General features: G+C 35.4%; 1 protein-coding gene across 10 annotated transcripts in view; it reads right to left on the bottom strand.

The window, feature by feature from the left end:
- Window positions 1-716: 716 nt before the first annotated feature.
- Window positions 717-21,577, bottom strand: part of LOC105325412 (potassium voltage-gated channel subfamily B member 2) — a 40,454-nt gene continuing 19,593 nt past the window's right edge. For 3 of the 10 annotated variants that reach the window (XM_011424953.4, XM_034458207.2, XM_066065220.1), the window contains 6 exons: window positions 12,450-13,260; window positions 8,178-8,213; window positions 5,912-6,997; window positions 4,173-4,857; window positions 1,147-1,957; window positions 717-1,033 (listed from right to left, as the gene is read on the bottom strand). In XM_011424953.4, the coding sequence (XP_011423255.3) occupies window positions 1,152-1,957; window positions 4,173-4,857; window positions 5,912-6,997; window positions 8,178-8,213; window positions 12,450-13,260 (3,424 nt within the window). In that variant the 3' untranslated portion in view covers window positions 717-1,033; window positions 1,147-1,151. The other 7 variants (XM_034458206.2, XR_004598460.2, XM_034458209.2 and 4 more) reach the window with 7 other exon arrangements.

Below are 21,577 nucleotides of genomic sequence, written 5' to 3'. Positions count from 1 at the left end.
TTTCTCTGTTTGTATGTTTATTGGTTTACGTTATTAACACCAAAGTAGGTTAGATTTTTAAAATTTGTTTAAAATTATTTATGCTTAGAGTTAGAAGTTATAAAATAACGTTAAAGAAATTATAAAATAAATAATAAATGAATTAATCAGTTAAGGAAGTTATAAAATAATTTAAATAATGTAAATAGTGGATTTCAATATCATCCATGAAAATTAAAAGTTTACCAAAATATTTATGATTATGATGATAGTTTTGACAATATATTAATTTAGTACAAAAGTTGTCAAAGTTGTCATGACCATACATATCCTTTTTTTTAACTTTGTAAAAGATACTTAAATCGATGATCACGTGACATTAGAATCTGAAAATACGACTTCCATTTTTCCACTTAACCATCCGGGCAACTGCTCTGTGGCATTTCAGTAATATCAACCGGCGGTCATCATGTTATATTAAGTACTGAACAAACTCGGTGTATACTTTCACTCGCGTGGTCTCTATAGTAGGAAAAAGTCGATATATCAGTTAATGAGATCGAACTAAAGGAAGAAAAGGATAGTTTCATCCAGGGAGGCGTCGGTTGCACTTTCTTACAAAAAGATATTGTTCAAGTCAAGTCGGTGTAGAAAATATTCTCTGTATGATGATGTCACCAAAAACAGCGGGAGGACGGCTGCTTGCAAATGGTATTTGAAAAAGTCATTACGTCGCACAAATTGAACAAGTTTATTTCATTCTTCACGCTTTGAATTCTAAAAGGAACAAGATGGCGTTGTACCAATTAATACAACAAAGATTAATAAACTATCAAACATTGCAGGGTAATGCAAATAACATGTAGTACTAAGTATGGTAACAATTACATGTGCAAAGTAATTTACTTTGTAATGCAATAAAGTTTATGTAATTGTAACAATGAATGTGCAATAAAAAAAGTAAGAAAGTTTTAACAATACTGACAAAGTTTCTTATAAGATATAAGACAAAAAATCTTTCTCTTTAGAAACGTATGAAGACGATCTTCCAAATCTGAAACAAAGAACAATTTAAAAGAAAGTTTTAAAAGCATGTGAGTCATTCTTATGTAAAAGATATCAATACAGATTACATGTACATGTAATGACATGGCCAGCACGACTTACAGTTATTATCCACTGGCTTCCTGGGAGTAAATCTCGGCGCTATCATCCGAGGACATCCGACCTATATTATTTAATAGTGTGTCTACTTGATAATCCTTTCGTTGACCATTTATATCACCTTCAGTATAGAACTCAAAGCTAGTCTGTGCTAACTTGGGATCTGAATTTGAATTATTCTCAACAGGAGATAAATGCATTAAATTATGAGATGAAAGACTATTGTCATCTGAAGGGGACCGCTCAATAGAAACAGATCCAACCATACTCTCCTCGATATCAAAATTGTCGGAAGGACTTGTGTCATTATTTTGCCATGAATTCCCACTATCTCGGTCCCTGCCCCAGCAGTTCCCTTTTAAGGGGCTAGCCACACTATCGCTAAATTCAAGGTCTTCTTCACCTCGATTTTCGGAAGAGTCAAATATACTATAATCGTCCAATCTATCTGTAAGAGGGGTTCCACAAGCAGAATTTAAAGGGGAAGAAAGCGGAAGTGTGTTTGCATCACTGTGTAGCCTCACCGGAAGTGATTCTTCTTGATTTCCGTTGTCGTATATTTCAGGAAGATTGCTTTCCGGCACATCCGAAGACTGTGTATTGTTTGTGGGAGATTTTTCAGATTTTCCCCATTGAAACGATTCGCAATCGTTGGATGTATTCTGTAATAACGTTTCTGTGTCTTCTCCTGGAGTGACATTGTAATCCTTTTTAAGAATAGATTTCATCATTGTTGGAGAGTATTCAAATTGGGTGGAACCTTCACGGTCAAAAGTTATTCCATTTTGCAATTTTCCGGAATCACTGGATTTACCTTAAATACAAGAAGATGAAACTTTTTTTTATTTCTTGAAGCATGGTGACAAGGACATAGTATAAAATATATGAATACTAGTATATATATTTCATATTTTTGGAAATCAGGAATAATGAATATGATGTAAGCACACACACATACACATACTAGGTATGGACATGGTATAAATTGATATCATAAACGAACAGTACAGAGATTATATTTGATACAGAGACGCTGGTTGAGACAGATCCACAGAAGCAGGACTACTGACAAAGCAGGGTTATATGTTATATGTAGATAAATATCACGACTACAAGAACAAACTGCCGTAAAAGCCTAATCCTCTACGCATAGCCTCGAGCTTTCTGTCGAGTACAAGGTCCCCTTGCAGAGGACCAAAGTATGGGTCGAACTTAGCGGACTCGTTACTATGTCAACCTGTATGTAAAATGTTTTGATGATATGGTGATTTATTTATAAAAAATATTAGGCGATAAAAAATAAAGAAGATGGGTGGATAAGGCGTGTGAAATGCCCATACACGGTGGGACAAGCTACTGAAAAATTAAAATATCAAATAATAAATCTGATATTTTTTTTAAAAATCATTTAAAACAATATACATTTTACATATCATTTATTTTTAACCTAAAACATATTCGATACTTGGAATATGTTGGCTCAAACTGGCGTATACGTATCAAAACCGGCAAATACTGTCATTTTTTAGAACTTCATGGCATTTTCTTTTATAGAGTGGGTCTGTGCTCCACATTTGTCTCATAGTCTTAATAAGGTCTAATGGGAAACAAGCCGATTTCAATCAACAAAAACGTGGAGAGATGACCCACTATACATTAAAAATATCATTTTGTATCCTAACAACTGAACGTTTTTAAAAAATAAAACAAGTCCGTAAATTCGTGGTCAAAAGCACACATAATATTTAAACAGCCTAATTTGTTGTGTCTGAAATGGCTCAGTGGTTAGAGTACCTGACATAATCTAACCTTATATATCTGGGGGTTTTATGTTATGGGTTCGATACCGCAACAATTTCTGGAAACATTATTTTTTCTGATCTTTTGTTAAATATATTAAAAACTGAATATAGTTAGAAATTGTGCTTTTGCAAACTCGTATTATAATATATTTGAATAGATTTAATTGGAAAAAATTAATCCAAAATTGTATGTCACTACTGAACCGAATGGGCATTTGCGCCATCTTATTCCCCCATCTTCTTTATAAATTTTAGATTTCTAATAAATTTTGGAATCTATCATATCATCTCTTGAAGATAAATTGCAAAAATGATTTCAAAATGGAAATATAGAGTTTCAGGAAAGCACATAACACTGGTGTGACCAAGACTAAAAGCCGGGAGTTACAACATAGTAGTACTGTCTGACCGCAACCAGCCATGCCAAGAGCAAGACCTACCGAAGCAATTGGTTTATAATGGACAGAAGCAGCTCTACTGACCCATAATAGAATTTACTATTACTAGTATAATAGTACGAGTATAATGTTCAATACAGTTAACAGTACTTTTGAACTGACTGACAAAGATTATGTAGGCTTCACTTAGGACTAAGAGTTTGCAGGGTACACAGTGCAGACATAGCATGTGAGAAGCAGAAGGATAAGCCACGGCATTAGAGTACACCTGGTTCAGAGGTCACACCAACGCTGTACTACACCTGAAACCCATCACTCTCTCTTTTCTTCTGTCGTCTGCTTGTCAGTACAGAAGGAATTTTTCGTCTGAAAACAAAATTCAAATTGGTCTGCCGTGTTACTTTATGTTTACGAGTTATTCTGAGATCATATCGACACACATGTGAATGATACATACATTTACAGATTTCGACGAGACGAAATGTCATTACATTCAGCAGAAAATGAAATATGCATATTATTGTGAAGATGCTGTTAGTCAGAAGAAGATTAATGCAAAGAAATTACGTCTGCCAAAGCTGAAATGGTATAGCAATGAAAAACATGCACGTTGTCCATGCACTATCTTGAAAGTTTCAGACAAAGGGCACTTGCTGTAGAAAATATTTTTAAAAGACATGTCTGAAATAACGGCAGTGTCATCGACTTTTAACATTTTTATTTACAATTTCATCCAGCAACCTTTTGAAAACATTTCATGACTGCAAGCCCTTCTTCAAATATGCATACTTGTACTCTTAGACAACGACGTCTTTTTCAGACAAAATACCTGATTGTGGATTGGCAATTAAATGATAATTAGCTAATTTTCGACCAGTGGAAGGACTCGAATGAAGCCTACTGGCCAAAGATACTGCTTTCCGAAACTTAGCAGTCTTTGATTTGCTTGAGCTTTCGTCATAAATGTTGTCCGAGGAAGAATAGGACCGCTCCTTAATGCCAGAGACTTTGCTGTGCCGATCGCAGGTCTCCGATTTGTGACGTTTTAGAAGCGACTTTCCGATTGGCTTAGGTGATTCTTCGGAACTCCTCTGGTGGATAAGTCTAGGCGGGAGGCTTGACTGATTGTGTGAAAGTATATTGCGATTCCATTTCGTAACATATCCATCCTCCAGTTTCTGAACAATTTGTACAGAGTCATTGTCAGTTGCAAACAGGTTATCAGAACATTTAGAATCTGAAGTCAGGTCAGTATGTTTGATGTTATTGTCAGTCATATTAAAAGCTGAGCACAGTCTGGAGCTGTCCAGAGGATTTATATATAAATTATGTCGATTGCAATTATTTTGTAGATGACTTTGTGTCCCTGAACATCCGGGGCTTGATGGGTGGGTCAAACAGCTATTAAATGTATCAGTACTTGTGTTACTGCTTTGGCGGGCCAACGGTTTAAGTTCAATGGTACAACGCGCATGCATGGTATTTTCAGCAGTTGGTGGGTATTCAAGCTTTCCCTGAAGTAATTAAGATAAAGCATTTTCAAAGGTGTTTTGAAATTTCGGGACTCTACATGCATTGTTGATTAAATATTAATTTAGCTAATGTTTTAAAAATTCAGTCAAGCAAATGCAAACACGTGTTTCAGGCTATAAAAATGTATAGAATGCTTAATCCCCAACCAAAGAACTACAAATGGATTCTGAAATTAAGATTCGTGCCGTGCAGATTAAATGTCGACATAGAAGTCTATAAAAGATAAGCTAAGTATGATTTGTAAATGCTGATCTCTTGTATCTTCACCGGTTTTTTTCGTTGAAAAAACATTCCAAATCATGCTGAATTTTTATCTATATTTCATTAACAAACAAATAACTGACGAATGAACCAGAAAATGAAATTTGTTTAGTATATCAGTATTGATTTTAACTCGTAATTGTAGCCATAAAATCTTAAAAAGATAGGCTCCAAAAAACAAATTGATTTTGTGATTGACTATGCTTCATAAACCGAGTCTTAGCTAATTTACACGAAGAAGCAGACGTCCACTGGAGATGTAATTTAGCTGTTCTGTGTAATTAATTTGGTCGCGTTTCCCAAACTTTGTATAGGGCCTAAAGAGGAAGATTTGCCAACTAACATATGTTTCTTGCTATTGCCTCCCGCCCACTACCGTTGATTAAGTTCTTGAAACTTACAACAAATGCAGGAAATTGGCTTTGTATAGAACAACCCGCCAATTGTTGGCATGAAATGTATAAATATCACTATGTAGCTAAACAAGTTAGAAATCGGGTTAATGTTATGCCAGCAATTGGTTGCATAACACGTTATAACCTACAAAATATACTCAGCAGGTTTGATTATATATATCATTTTGTGTTAACTATCAAACTGTTAGAGGAAAGAAACTTAAAACTGACTCAAGCAAGCATTAAATAAAACTTTAAAAAACACACAATCTTTATGTTGGCGTCGTAATTCCTTTGCAACATATAATTCAAAACTAAAGATATACATGTTTATATGCTTTTACAAGAAAAGAGCGTGTTCGATGAGGAATGCTGTTACCTGTTGCTCAGAATGTAAAGCTGGTTGAGAGGTAGCCATCATCCCCGACTCCTCTTCCTCCGTCTCTATAAGATTAGTTGCACATTTATAGTCAGGAAGACTGTTCAAATCACAGTGATCATTCGATGATTTAATAGCCATGTCGGATGTGTTCGTCACAAATTGCGGCGCGCCTGCGCACTTGTTTTCATTGTTGGCAGTGCCGACTCCACCATCACAATTGTGTCCGTTGTCACATGACCCTCTGCCTCCAGCTGAGTCCACGTTAACGTCCAACAGGTCCACACTTCTTGCATAAACATCCCTTATATTGAAAGAATGCACTGACACTATGCTTCCTGTACGCTTAGCTCGCTCAAGAGCATCTCGCCGCTTTAGGGCTTTCTCCCGCCGCATTTGGTCCTTGTAAAATTCAGCGAAATTATTAACGATGATAGGAATCGGGAGCGCAATAACTAACACACCACAAATACAACACACAGCGCCTACTAATCTACCCGGCGTAGTCATAGGGTAGATATCACCGTATCCCACGGTGGTCATGGTGATGGCGGCCCACCAAAATGTTTCTGGAATACTTTTGAATTTCGTTTTGTCTACGTCCTTTTCGGCAAAATAAGCCAAACTTGAAAAGAGTAATATTGTAATAGCTAAAAACATTAATAAAAGCCCTAACTCCTTGTAACTTCTTTGAAGGGTGTAGCCCAACGACTGCAACCCGGTCGAATGACGCGCAAGTTTTAAAATACGTAAAATTCGCATAATTCTAAAAATTTGTATAACTCTTCGAACATTCTGGAACTGCTCTGTCGTGTGTTTGTTGGTTTCTGATAATCCCAAGCTAATAAAATACGGTAAAATGGCTAACAAGTCAATGATATTCAAAGGTCCTTTGAAGAATTTCCACTTGTTTGGAGAGGCCCAGAATCGGCCCAGGTACTCTAGCGTGAACCAGCATATACACACGGCCTCGATGATCTCCAGGTCCTCGGACACGCCGTTATCGTCCGTAAGGCTGGGAATGGTGTTCAGGGTGAGCGCCACGGTAGACAGGACGATGAAGAGCACGGACACAATGGCCAGCACCTGCAAAGAGAGGAAAGCAACCACGTGGTTATTTGCAACAGGTGCCCCGATTCTCGATCATAAGTAAGTACATGAAGTAAATGAAGTGCTCTGTTTATAACTTTATCTTTGATACGAAATACTTTGAATCACAAGCAATTTAATTTTATCCTTGTAGGATTAATCATAAGCAGTGTTTTTTGTGTATTTTTTCAAAATATTTTTTTTTATTTTAAATGCTAGTAGCTTATAACAAATATGACATAGATGAATAGTTTATTTACACATGTATGCAAGACAAGACGTTGGAACACGAACAACAATCGTGTTTTATCATAATTTTACGTTACTTTTACAATTTTTTTTAAAAATGAACAGTTTTCAAACTTTGAATAAAAGAGATTAAAGCACACACTTTTCATGTCTAAAGGCTTGAAATCTTTTTTTTAACAAGGTAACCTAATAAGATCATTCGCATTTCAGATATAGCAATGCAAGTCATTCTAGATCCTAATCTAAATGAAATAGTTTATGATCCTACAACAGATGACATTGATGTTCACATGCTATCAGCAATCACAAGTAACAATAGGTGGGGAAGAAACTTTACACTACCTTATCAAAGCTTAATGCAGCTTCCACGTTTTCTAACTCTTTTATAATACTTCCTCTAAAAGCCTTAAAACTACGATTTGTATACATCTTAAAAAGTAAACTAAACTGCATGCATTATCTATAGAATATATATGTATGTATATATATATATATATGAAATATACTGATATAACAAAAAAGAAACGTGAACCTACGCTTTTTGCCATTCTATGCAGAGTAAACCAATCTGAGCGTGTCACAAGTCAACGTGTTAGAAGAAAAATAAGATACAGATTAAGATCAACTATTTATTTATCTCACAGTGGATAAAAACCACGCCTGAGTTGATTATAGTGAAAGTTTGGGTGAGCGGCTACTAGAACGGACACAGATACGACGACCCAATTCCTGGAGCTTACGGAAGTACAATGTAGAACTCTCCGAAAATGGAGATACAAAAGCAAAATTGATCTGGCGCAAAAGCAATTTGCATACAATGAATGAATGAAAGTTTTGGCATTGTCGTATCTGTGTACGATATGTTTGGTTTCATATACGGAGCTTTCGGGGGTGGGTGGGCAACACACACAGGCTTTGTGTACTGTACCTGGCCCAGGTAGGCCCAGAATTTTTCAAATGGCGTCTGAAATGAAATATGAAATCCCAATATTGTAATTTTCTTCACATATAACCATTGCAGTGTGTTCTGTTGGTATTCTTGATCAATATGCGTTTAAAGGTACAGAGGGCTTTATTTTGTACTTTGATTGTCATTTTCATAATGCCCTAGATCAACTATAGAAGTAAGCTTTGGTACAGAGCTTACAATAATACTTTGCAGGCAATATTAAGACTTTACCTGTTAAATAGAGAACTTGTCCAACAATTCTAGTACTAGTTAATAAAGTATGTAATATCCTGGAATTCTCCACATAATAAGACGATATGTTTAATTACGAATTGGGGATATATCTCGATATTTTTCATTATTGTTCCGTGATCGACAGTGGTTGTATGTGATAGGGTATGGTGGTCGCCCGCTTGGACACGTGGGTTCTCTCCGGGTACTCCGGCTTTTTCCCACACCAATGACCCCCTCGCGCTAACCTTCGTGCCAACGAGAGATATTAAAATAAGTTGTAGAACTTGCTTATCAATCGTTGTAAAATAAATAAAGTTCAATTCAATTTCAATTGTTCCTATTTATGCAACAGTGTACTTTACATCGAGAAGTGCTTGATTTAAAAGGGCCAAGACGTTTCCATATCTGAAAGAAGCCAAAGCTTGCTTGGAACTTAAAAATTATTATCCTTACTTCTTCAATAGTTGTATATAAAACTATCGAACATCTGCCAAAATGGGTAATGAAATACCAATGAGTTTTAAAAAAAGAAAAGAAAACAAAATATGATAGTATGCACATAAGATATACAAGGTACATTGTAATGCATTTTTGACAGACCTGAAATGAATCCGAGGGCTAAACATATTGATAAGGAAAAAATATGGGTGTAAGGGTGAGAACCCTTCCCGATTCCACGTGGCTGGTCAATAGTTTAAGCATTATTGAAAAATTAATGTCTGGCTTTAGTGTCTGATCCTGCACCTTTTAAAAAATATATTTAAATAAAGCGTAACGAAATTGGAAAGAAAGTTTTATATGTATCTCTCGAACGAAATATAAAAAGTAAATAAATAAAACATAAATAAAAAGGACTTATTTCCATGTGCTTCTTTAACACAATTTTTAAATTTCAAAACTACTTTTCAAAAGACAGCCTATTTTAGAAATGTCGTAGGGAAAGCACTTAAATTACTCACATTTCTCTGTGCAATATCTGATGACAAAAGAAATAGACAAACGTTAATAGGGAACTCTGTTTTTCGACGCGATATATTGATTTCAGATTTTTTATATGTATTTGAAAGCCTTTTCTAGTTAATGAAACGAAACTGTAATAAATAAAAGAAAAGAAGAATGATGACAATCGAACCTTGTCAGTGGCATATCTTTTCAGGGACTATATCCTGTTCAGTTAAGTTTTAATGCAGTATCTAACATCCTTCTCTTGTTATGAAAGAAAAATACATTTACAGTGGATTTTCAACCTTTTATGATGTTTTAAAGCAAGTCGAAACAGTATTTAATCAGTTTACTTTGTAATTTACTGCTCGGCTGCTGCGCGAGGTCAATAGGTAATGATAAAGTTTAAAGAACAATAGAATTTATACCTACGATGGCTATCCGGATGAATCGACCAAATAAAATACTGTATGTGAATGTACGAAGAGATTCAGTCGCTTTCGGGATGTGACCTTATCAAAGATTTACGCTCGTCTGAACCATTTCATAGAGTGATACATTTTTTTCATAAATTGGCCGTAAAACAAGGTAATGACATTAATTTTACAGATGAACACACTCCTAAATTTGTGAAATTGATGTCAGTCGGTCCGGGCCTGATTCTAATAGACTCACTGACATTATACCATATTTGGTCGTACGCTCAACAAACGAAACGAACGCCGTTAATGAAAGTCTGCCTAAAGCCATGCTCGCTCTTCGTGATCCAAGTCCAAGATCCGAGAAACTTATTCACAGCATACCTTAATCCATATTCTTTCTAATGACTAAAATAAATATATACCCAACATGATTTGTGACAATAATACTTGCACTTTTTATACAGCCAGTGGAACAATATGGGGTAAATGTCTCAATGCAGTTTGCCAGTTATCAATCTCACTATATCATTAAATCAGATACTTGTATATCGTAAACATAATATGCGCAAGAAGTAAGTAATATACATTCACAATGACATATAAACATTCTTGTACAGCTATTGTTTGCGTTAAAAATTACCTCTTGTCAACATACAAATTATGTAATAGAGATAAACACTTTCAGAGTAATACCGATATTCAAATATACAATGTATCTAAAAATTTGCCTTATAGTTTTCTTGACGGTCTGAACCATTCATGATTTACGAAACTTTTGATACTTTTTTCCGACAACAAATGGTTTTGCAAAACAGTTCACTGTTGAACTTATACGGATATTTGACCTTGAGTATGAGATAATATAAAAAAGAAAAAAGTTGTTGTATATACTACTGTAATAAATGCCAAGTGCGAAATCTTGTCAAAACTTTGATTTGCAGACTTACAGACTTGTAAGGATCTAGGCCTAAAATATTAAAAGAATATCAATATTAAGCCATTTAGAATTTTACATTCCTCAACCTCATTTACCTGAACGTGATTATAAGTCTTCTTAGGCTGCCAGTATTTTCCTGGCATTCCGATGCTACATGAAGACAACGGGTTTAAACAATACTAAACGTTTGCTAAAGACTCCATGTGTGTATGAACAACTAAAGACATCTTTAGACAAAATAAAATGGATATAGTTATGTTTGAGTATTAGACAAATACCGTGACTCTCTCTCTCTCTCTCTCTCTCTCTCTCTCTCTCTCTCTCTCTCTCTCTCTCTCTCTCCATTTCATTTCTCTCTGAAGAAGAAGAGAAGAAGAGATAAGACAGACCAAAAAAATCGATCCCAAAATAAAGGAAGAGCATTATTACTGTATTCCAAGCAGAAAGAGAAGAGATGCAAATAACTACCATCTGCCTCCGGCTGTTTTTTGCCACCACTGTTTAACCGTGAAACGATAATATAAACAAGTGGGGGAGTTACACTAAAGTAACACTCGAGGTAATTCGGGCAAAACAAATCACAAACACGTGCAGGATAACTCATTATAACGAAGTGATTTCACTTCACCCTTGAAATTTCTTAGACGATGACCGTTTTCTTCAGAAGGCATGCCAAAAGAAAGGAACGATGCTTTTATCAAGTAATAGAGAAGACATGGGGTCTTCATTGAAGAAAAAATTTCAAGAGCCTAGCTTTGATATTGTTCTCATATATACAATGTTGAAGCTTTTTAATAAATGGCTAAGGAAAATATTCAAAGACGAAATAGAAAAAAACCAAACCATGGTTTATTGATTTTAATTACGTGGAACATACTTTCAATGGGAGATTAATAACATTGAATAATAAATCATGAACTACAACTAGAACTGAGCATCCCTTTTATAATAATTGATATTCTAGATCTTCTCTCCAAAAGCTGTCCAATTTTACTGTGGATATTCTTTTGGCTAGGGAAATAAACCTTCAATATTCTGGGCTCTAGATCATCCCAAAAGTAAATTCCAGTCGAAAATTTGTTTCCAATAAACAGCAAATTAGTTAATTTGCAACTGGATTTTTCCGACGAGGCGCCACCAAGGAATGACAATTTTCTAAGCTTCCCACTTCAACGTCTGACCCCAGAGAGAGTCTGCTCGCGCTATTTTCCATCATTTTACATTGAAATTACACATCTCCCATCTCAATTAATAAGATTCTTATAGGCCATGCCTCCTACGCTCGCAGCGTGTTACATTCATCGCGCTATTTCTAAAATATTTTTAGATCTATTTTTTTTTTCAAAAAAAATTGTTCACACCGCAGCTGAACATCTGTTGAAGAAATGAACCAATTATTGATTTCTATTCTTTTAAAAAGAGGAAAGAATCTTGTAGGTACAGTTAAGAAGAAAACACATAAAGCTTTACTTCACATTGTATTAAAGACAGACATGTTCCCCGCAAAGAATTATTATCACCCGTTAACAGATTAAGCCGTGTTGAGGTGTCATGTAGCGGCGTTCTATCTCAGCATCTGTTCTTCCTTGTATATCACCGGCAAACATATTGTGAGAAGTACAGTTAATTACAGTCCCTGAATAATAAACACGTTGAAATGCAAGGAAAATAAGATAAGCATGTAGATATGTACAAACAGATTTACTCTATACCTACCCTCGCAGCCATAGATGATTGTGGTTTCTCCAACAGATCCCAGACTTTCTTCCTCCATTTCGCACACATGCCGTTACCAAAATCCTCGTCGGACTCCCGTTGTCTCAGACTCTCGGCTTCTTTTCGTATTTCCTCGTACACATGTTCTTTTTTCTGGTGGTATTTATGCTGACAACAAGATTCTAAGTACAATTCGTCGACACCCCAGTACTCCAAATCATCACTGAAAGACAGTACGCACATTTCCTCTACCAAGTGCAATTTACCCGTACGATAGAAGTTTAAAATGGAAGAAAAAGACCTAGGATGCCGGTCAAAGAAATATTCATTACAATCCAGCGTATAGTCATCACAGATTTCCATCAAGCTTTCGTGTGTGTTGCATGATTGCAGTTTTCCCAGACGAGTGTGTGGCATCCGATCCAGAGTTCTCCACATCACCTCGTGTTTGACACCGCCGACATTTAGAACCACTCGTTTTGACAATCTCTTGCTCCTCATGATGGCATTGCTGTCCGGGGGACCTACATTGTTCTCATCCGGGTAGTACCGTCCCGAGCTATCCCCTGTCTCACCGCCTTGAACACCCATGATGAGCGGCGAGTTCTCGGCATCTGAGGTGCCAGTGTTTGCCGGCGGATATGACGCGATGGTTGGGTTTGGAGCTATCTTTACCTCGGGTTTCAGACTGTCGCGCGGTTTTCGGATAGAGAAGTGTTCCGAACTGACGCTGGATTCCCGCTTCCTCCGCGAGGATACTCGATGTACTAATGACGCTGCGGACTCGCCTTCGTGCCCCTGAGACCCAGACCTACAAAACAGACACAAAAATATAAATACCTATCATATTTGCGCAAATACGCGCTCTTCAAAACACTGGAATCTAGGTTAGTTGACATCATCAATGGATAGACGATGGTGTCATATCCTACTCACAAAAACAACAAAACATCCTGGTGTAATTAAAAACACGCCAGGTAAACAGGTAGACGTCAGCATGTGTTCTCGATATAGATTAATCGATCGGAATTAATCACCGAAAATAAACAATAATTTCCACGAAATCTGAAACTGTACTAGAATAGGAAGCTAAGCATTTCCTTCGATTTATGACCTGGAACAAGTCCCATTGAATGTGTAAATATTAGACATACAGCTACTAGCCACCACAACGCATTCATGATTGGGAGTTTGTAACACGCGCATGGTACATATCGATTTCCAGTCATTAGATGTTTTTGCGCCACATAGGCAATCCCGAGGTTTAGATACAATGTATTCGTTAAGATTTTTAAAAAAAATCATTCTGTTTTCTGCATTTGAATAAACTCGATTATCACGATTCAGTCTCAACGTGAATCCATGGACCAGCATCTATTTTATTTCAATTTGCGTTTCCCCCTAAAGATTTAAATCCATTGTTCGGGGTTTATGAATATAATAAAACTGGTACTTAAATAACACCTGCCCTACTTTGTTGCTTATATGCTTTTAACCCATCTCATCATTGAATGGTAAAGTTTTACATATTGCATAAATATCAAACACATAAAATTCAATTATTAAAGTGGAGCAGTTTTCAGATTCACAGTACAACAAAGGCAAAAATCGATACTGGATATCATCGTAAACACCGCGAATGCAACATTTTACTGTGTGCGAGATTTTCACCTAAACACTTGGTAGAAGCCACTGCAAGCGAGATTACTTGCATAACAAGAAGAGAGAGAAATCGATGCCATTTGATTTCAGACTGAAACACAGAGAGAGCAAAGTCAACATACTTGTTTTGTGACACACTGTATCAAGCTAGCACAACTTATATGAGACCTAAAAAGGTGGAGGGTTGGTTTCTTTGTCTAGAACTAGATTTTTGCAAAGGATGATTACACCGTGAAGAAACAGTTAGTTCCCCATTAAAACAAATACCGTGTGTCATTTTTGTCATTATGTAATCCATCCCTGCAATTTTCATGTCTATTAGGGTTCTAAATCAGTCATTGCAGGAGAAATCCATGAGCGATGAGCTAGCTTGTTCGCTATAAGACTTGAAACGCAAGAACTACCTCTGAACCATGCTCATGTTGCCTGTACAGGTTAACGTTTGAAAAAAAGGTTTTCAAAAAAAGTATAATTCTTCGTAGTGTTCCACCACGTTTTTATACCTTTTCAAACACAAATGGCAGTTTAAAATGAGCATGCTCAATGAACTGACATACCTTGAGGCAGCGGTTAGCACAAAATGCAGCTTATACGTCATCGCTTATACGTGTAATGACATGATGCCGTCATTTTATTTAAAATGTCACCATTGGGATATGAAGTCAAGGCTACCGACTGATTGCATTTACAAATGAAAACTATATTCATATTTTATACAACGCATCAAGCTTATGGCACAAAATCTAATACTTGCAGTGAAATATACTATGAATATAAAAATATGAATATACAATTAACTTTTGTTGTTGAGCTTGAACTTTGATCACAATTTACAAAGGCATCACTACGTGGATCAAAGACAGCATATCTTTAAGCCTAAGAAAGAAAACACAATCTTACTAAGTGCGATTTGCTTGTGTAGGTCTTTGCTACTTTGAATATTAATTACCAGGTGTAGAATTGACCCGTGATATGGCAATATACAATGCCATAACCTTAATTGTGCTTATTAAATTTCGACAACTATTATCATCATAGAAAAATACGGAAAAAACAAACTTGTGAAGGGTTAAATAAATCATGATGACGTCATCACACTTATAGCTCAAAAGTTGCGCCCACTTTTACACTGTATTGCCAGCGGTCCTATTGTCTCCCACGTTCGCAGATTACGTAGTCCCACTTTCAGAGGTGATTTTGGCTCAATTTACATGGTGATTTGTATTTTATCGATTTGAAAAATTCCGACATTGACGGGAAATGATTCTTAGGACCAGCCAGCTACACGGAAACCCGTCTCATCTTATCAAGATTCGTCCGCTCGCTCTCTACTCACTCGTTACCATAACAACCTGCTAGGAAACGCGTTCGGCTCGCCCACGCCAATTATTTCATTGAAACTCAATTAAAAAAAAAATAAAAGTTTTGGTCTTGGTGAGTTACATTCGGACTTCCTTTCGATTTCCAGCGAAAATTATTTTCCTGTGAATAAGAAGATTACAGAGAAAATGTGCAAAAATAACTCATTTAGTGGAAGGCTATTAAAACTTTGCAAGATGCCCCGATATTACAATATTTGGAAAAGAATTTCAGTTCTTATTAAGTATGCAAATGCAAACATTTGATATATAAGCACAAAATCAGTTATATTTTGTAATTTATTTCATCGAACGTCTTTTTAAGTAAAGTAACCATAACAGATATACACGTAGTTCTGCTCTTTTCTTCATCACAGAGAAATAAACTCTTAAAACCAGTTCACTCTTTGGCTTGCAAGTCTTGCAAAAAATAATTTGCCAAGTGATTGATTTTTTTCTCTCGAAAAAAAGTGATCGATATAGCAATAGATTTCGAAAGGTGCAAGAAAGTCAAGAATAAATTGAAATATTTCTTTTCGATATAAAACGTACAAGGGAGGTGAGATGAACAAAGCTTCAATAATTACACCGGTCTTTTGTTTGGCCTGCGAATAATTTATATTGTATTGTCTTGCACGCTAATAAAACTTGTATTCCTAAAAACACCTTTATTTTCTTTACTCGAACGTCAACAGTGTATTCAAATAAAGAAATGCAAGCATGAGAGGGCGTAACAATATAACATGTCGGGACGACGGTTTAAAGTGGTTCTGAAAATTAAGAAACAACCCCAAAAAAATCATTTGACAATAGATCATTACTTATAATGATGTTTTATATACAGTACATGTACTTACAATCGCCCAATATCCTCACAATACACTGATCGCCAAAAACAGGATGTATCTATAAGTATCCATCATACACCTAGAGATGCTTGCACATCCACATTCCAAATATCACCGATTCATTGCATTCATCAACATCTATGCGTTTAGTAATAATTACAATTATGAGAAGTTCACTACATGTAAAACTATGGTAATTTCTCCTGGGAACGGTTCGTAAATACCAATCAACGGACGGTGATGGAATACCTACCATTAACGTTGATTAACAAGCAGCGACCAGGGGATACGTCCCGAGCAGATCGGGAAAAGGACCGAAAATGGATTCCAGTTGATGTAATATCACTGTCCACATTAAACAAAACTATCAAGATTTATTAATGAACTGAGAGAGGAGTTATTACACACATACCTTTGGTGTGATCCAAAGTCATTGTCATAAAAAAAGTTTTCAGACATGATACATTGAATGAAAATTTTCTGATATAGGAAAAAACCCACTGATGTATAAATCAGATATTATCAAGATTTACAAAGGAAACATCATTTCTTACTCAATTGTTTCCATATATAAGCTATTCTATATACTTGTACCTCAACAATGTTTTATTTCTAAAGGAACGAAGGCAATTTGTTATTACTTGACTTTAATCCATATTATTCAAATACACTTTGAATTTAAAAAAAAAGTAATTAAAACTGCAATTTTTCCAGTTTCGTATTTTTATTTTTAACAAGTTATCATAACCTCATATAAAGAGGTATTTCAATTCCGCATAGACTATTTTTATTTAAATTCAAACAAAGTTGTATGGATCGTGTCAAATTGCAAACGCCGTAAATAACTAAATAGATACAGGTATTAAAATGAATACTTATGGTCCATCATTGATTTTTATCTCTGTTTCCAGCATCATATGACATGGTTATAAAAACGAAACTGGAGGGTATGGAGAACGAGCGATGGATCATTATAAATCACATTCATTGGAAATAGAACTCAGTCTACAATAAACGTATACGCCATTTTCTATAATACGACGATGGTCTTTGAATAATTTTATAAGCAACAAGTGGAATATTTTAATAATGCATCGACTCTAACGACAAAATCGATAGAGTTCTGAACAGGTAACACTCATATTGGAGTACTCGACACGCTATCGATTGTCGCCTGGAATCGCTTGATGCCGAACAAAGATACTGGGTGACAGCAGGCAAAAATGGACCACCTTTCCTGGTTATTTTTTTTTCAAATAGCTTTTCTCAATCTATTCCTATTGTTCAACAAAACAATCCCCATATCCATTAAACCAATTTATTCAATGCGTCTACTGCTACCATTATAGACCGTTCTGTAACAGTACCTTTCTGTATGTTGGCCGATTGACGAAAATCTTTGGCCTTGTTTTGGCTGATAGAAAGAATTATTTTTTCTAGAGATGTACAGATTATTAGATACTTTCGATAACTTACGACAATTTATGATATTTTTCATCAGCGAAGACGAGATAGCGGCATATCTATAAACAGTAAGATGACGGCATTACATTCTCGGAGAATTAATGTAAAAGCACGGAAGGTTGCATCTGTTTCCATAACATTGTTCATAAAACAAATCTAATCCACTGTCCATTTCTATTTAAAGAGAATATATCTCAGTTAATCATCCTGCGTCAATCCTCTCTCTCTCTCTCTCTCTCTCTCTCTCTCTCTCTCTCTCTCTCTCTCTCTCTCTCTCTCTCTCTCTCTCCAAAATCCATATTAAGACAAAAATTAATTAAGTTCAAAATTGTATGCAACATGTTTTGAAACGGCTTAAGATACTATTTATAAATTCATATAAACACTTGCTTATAAAAAGTAATATTGATATAAGAAAAGATTTTTTAAAGTAAATCTTGGATGCGGAAATATATTTTAACTCCACAATTACCATGTTTGTGAATAGGAATAATTGATATCGAATTGATATCAAAATAATATCGCAATTTTCTGTAAAATGGGTTCACTTATTTATTCGCAATAGTGATTTTTTTTGTCAAGTTAACATAAATTGTTCTATTAAGTATCGTTTCAATTGCTTTTATTTTTAAATAAAGATTAATACTGTATAATAAAATAAGTCTCAAAGATGGACTATTTGTATAAAAATAAGTATATAAATAAAACAGAAGCCAGACTCTATAAACAAGATATGTTATGGGAAGGAAGAGATAATGGCCACTGTCAGAAATAAGGAAGCCAAAAAGGTTCTGCATAGTATATGTAAATACACAGTAAAGCAAGCACTAGAAATTGCTTTGTGAACAGAGCTTGCCACAACTATATTCCGTTCTAAGCCAGATATGGAAGGGCAGAATGACAGAGTGGCGTGAATGCATAATAAAAATCAGCGCAAATGGCTTCAATGAATAAATAATCGGTAAATACATGTTAATAACCAACACATGGAGTAAAGACTGATAAGCAAAACAACGTTAAGTTACATACCCGTCATTGGCCACGGCGCAGGTTCCAACTTGAATCATGGATAAATAAAAGTGCTTACTTTAAAAAAAAAAAAAATACCGGACTCGCACTAACTACGGTCAATCATGCAAATTTCGACACTAAGCAGGCCACTGCATAACTTCCATGACCGCTGGGCGGCGGTCATCTATAGTTGTATTCCATGCTCACGGGTTTGAAAAACGAAAGAGAATGGCTAAAAGGAGAAACCAAACTAAAGTGCGCAATTCAAATGTTTGAATTTTTTGTGGTCAATATCAATTGTAAATTCAGTTCAGTAATATCTGGAAATATTCAAACTTACACTTAGATTGCCACAATACGCCAGAGACTCGTGCGAAACAGTGCGAAGAGTATATTGCCAATCTAGCGATGATGCATTGTCGCTAAAACCTCAGAGTTCCACATTTAAACAGGGAAACGGTGTCAGCGATCCCGGCTCCTCGATTATCGTATAAGATTACATTTATGAAACAGTGAATGGTATATTTTCTCCTTTTCTTTTGTCTTTTGGTTGATAACAGGCAAAGCAGACGACACAACTAAATCCCAGACTAAGGAACAGACGGACCTAATACCAGCGATTCTGTTTGCAGTACGTCACATTATGTCAACCTCCATATTGAGCTGGTATCAATTATTTAACATCACACCATTTTCTTGGAAGAATTTCTAGTTCGTCACTAGCGCCATGGATCCAGTATTCATAATGACGACGGTCATGTGACTTAGAAATAACTTGTGACTGGCAGACGACAACTGAATTTTTATGTCAGTTTCCGTGGGCCTTTGACAAGTTCTCTGTATCAGGGTTCAGATTATGTGATTACATAACGATTGTTTTCACTGATTGTCAATATCAGTCCGTATTCTGGAGGTAAAAATATCCCCTGTCACTTAACTACCGTAACATAAAACAAAATAATCAATATTCAGTCAAAGCAGAAATCACTGAACTGTGAATTATTAAATAAATAGACATGTGACAAACAACTATCAATATTTACGGCATCCTTCTATTCATAAAAAATCGTTAACAGGTAGGTATTTACTTCCAAGATTAATGAACAAGTCAACTGAAATCACAAAGATTTTTCTTGATCCAATGAAGGTTTTGTAATTAATGTCCTTTTCGCGATCTAATTCGACGAATTACGTAAGTTACAAAAACCATATATTATTAAAGGAGGATTATCTTGCCCACATCCTAGATTCGATTGGAGTTAAATATTACTGATATTTTGTGTTAATGTAGGAAAATCAATGATGATGCGAAACACGGCACATTGAAGCATTATTGTCAAGAGTGTCTGTAATCGTCGGGTCCTCTAAACCTGTTGTAATCACACGCACGATAGGTTCTGAAGAGAAAAAAAAGATTGCCTAAGCTATTTACAGACTCCGTGTCAGTGCGTTCTTTGAAAACTGACCTCTTCCTACCGCAGAAATGGATATTTACTGATATTTTCAATGTTACGTTTATTTTCTTTCACACCACGATGTATTGAAAAAAGTGCTATATTGAAACAACGGTCTATCGGTTCGTTGTCTTCTATCGCGATTTTTCCCCGAGAATAAATTAATTTTTTAGACCTTTTTTTAAGGTTTGATATGACTGAGAGTGGTGCACTGTTTACATAATATATTAACAACTAAAAAGAACTTACTTTTAAATAGCTAAAAATGTTTAAACAATGACCTTGACCTTGGTCAAAGGTAAGGTCAGGAAAGGGTCAAGGTTAATAAAAAATCTAATCACATTTAAGCAGGACTTCATTAAAAAAGTCGATGCAGTAAATGTATACTAAATTGTGTTCAAATCCAGTTCAAGGAATCAAAATTTGGTACACTATCTTCCAAATACAAATACATATGTGAAGAGATCGAGGTTTGATTAACAGAAAATTAAAAAAAAAAAATGAAATGAATATCCGACAAATACCTCATTGTTGCTAATGAGGGGAGGGGGCGTTATGTTCTAACATGATTGTTGACTGCGTTTTCAATATGTCCAATTCATGAACATACCAAATTAAAGTTATAAAATACACAATGGTTCTAACATCTGGACTCTAGGATATACATTAAAAAACACAGGATCACTTAGTACGTATGCTGTAACTGTGCTTTGACGATAACAATCAATCATATCTTTAATAGGGAATTTGTGAGTTTACTGACATTGAGTATTTGATCTATTTCCAAACCGATATAAACAGCATGTCCTTGGAACAGATACAAAACTCTAAATCTATGATATATATTGTACGTTTTAGGCTACAACAACACGTTTAGACTCTTTTGTAAAATCTACTTTTAGCTTACATTTTTATTTCTATGCATTTGCCGGGAGCATTTTTCTAAATCAATACGATATACTATTCTATAAATATGTTTACTATTTTCGTTCCAATTTCTAAGTCTTTTATCCTTTGACTTCGTATGAGTGCAAGTTTCAAATGAGGACATAGAACCCAATTCAATATTTAAATAAACAAATGATCAACCAGACGTGTTACCGTATAGAATATACATTCTCTTATCATCAGAAGGATTTTGTACTCAATACTTAACTTATATATGTCTGTCCATAAACATCGTGTCCACACAGTAACAAGCTAGCGCTCTCATTATAAAACGCTCTTTGGTGAACTTTGTTTCAGTTACCCCCTTAGTTCAGCATATTACTTAAAAACCAAAAGAGCAAGGAATTTCATTATTTCAGTTACTAGAAGTCACTGCGTGTGAG

The sequence above is a fragment of the Magallana gigas genome, chromosome 7 (genome assembly GCF_963853765.1).
Source record: "Magallana gigas chromosome 7, xbMagGiga1.1, whole genome shotgun sequence".
Classification (NCBI taxonomy): Eukaryota; Metazoa; Mollusca; class Bivalvia; order Ostreida; family Ostreidae; genus Magallana; species Magallana gigas.
This window is presented reverse-complemented; position numbering and strand designations above follow the sequence as displayed.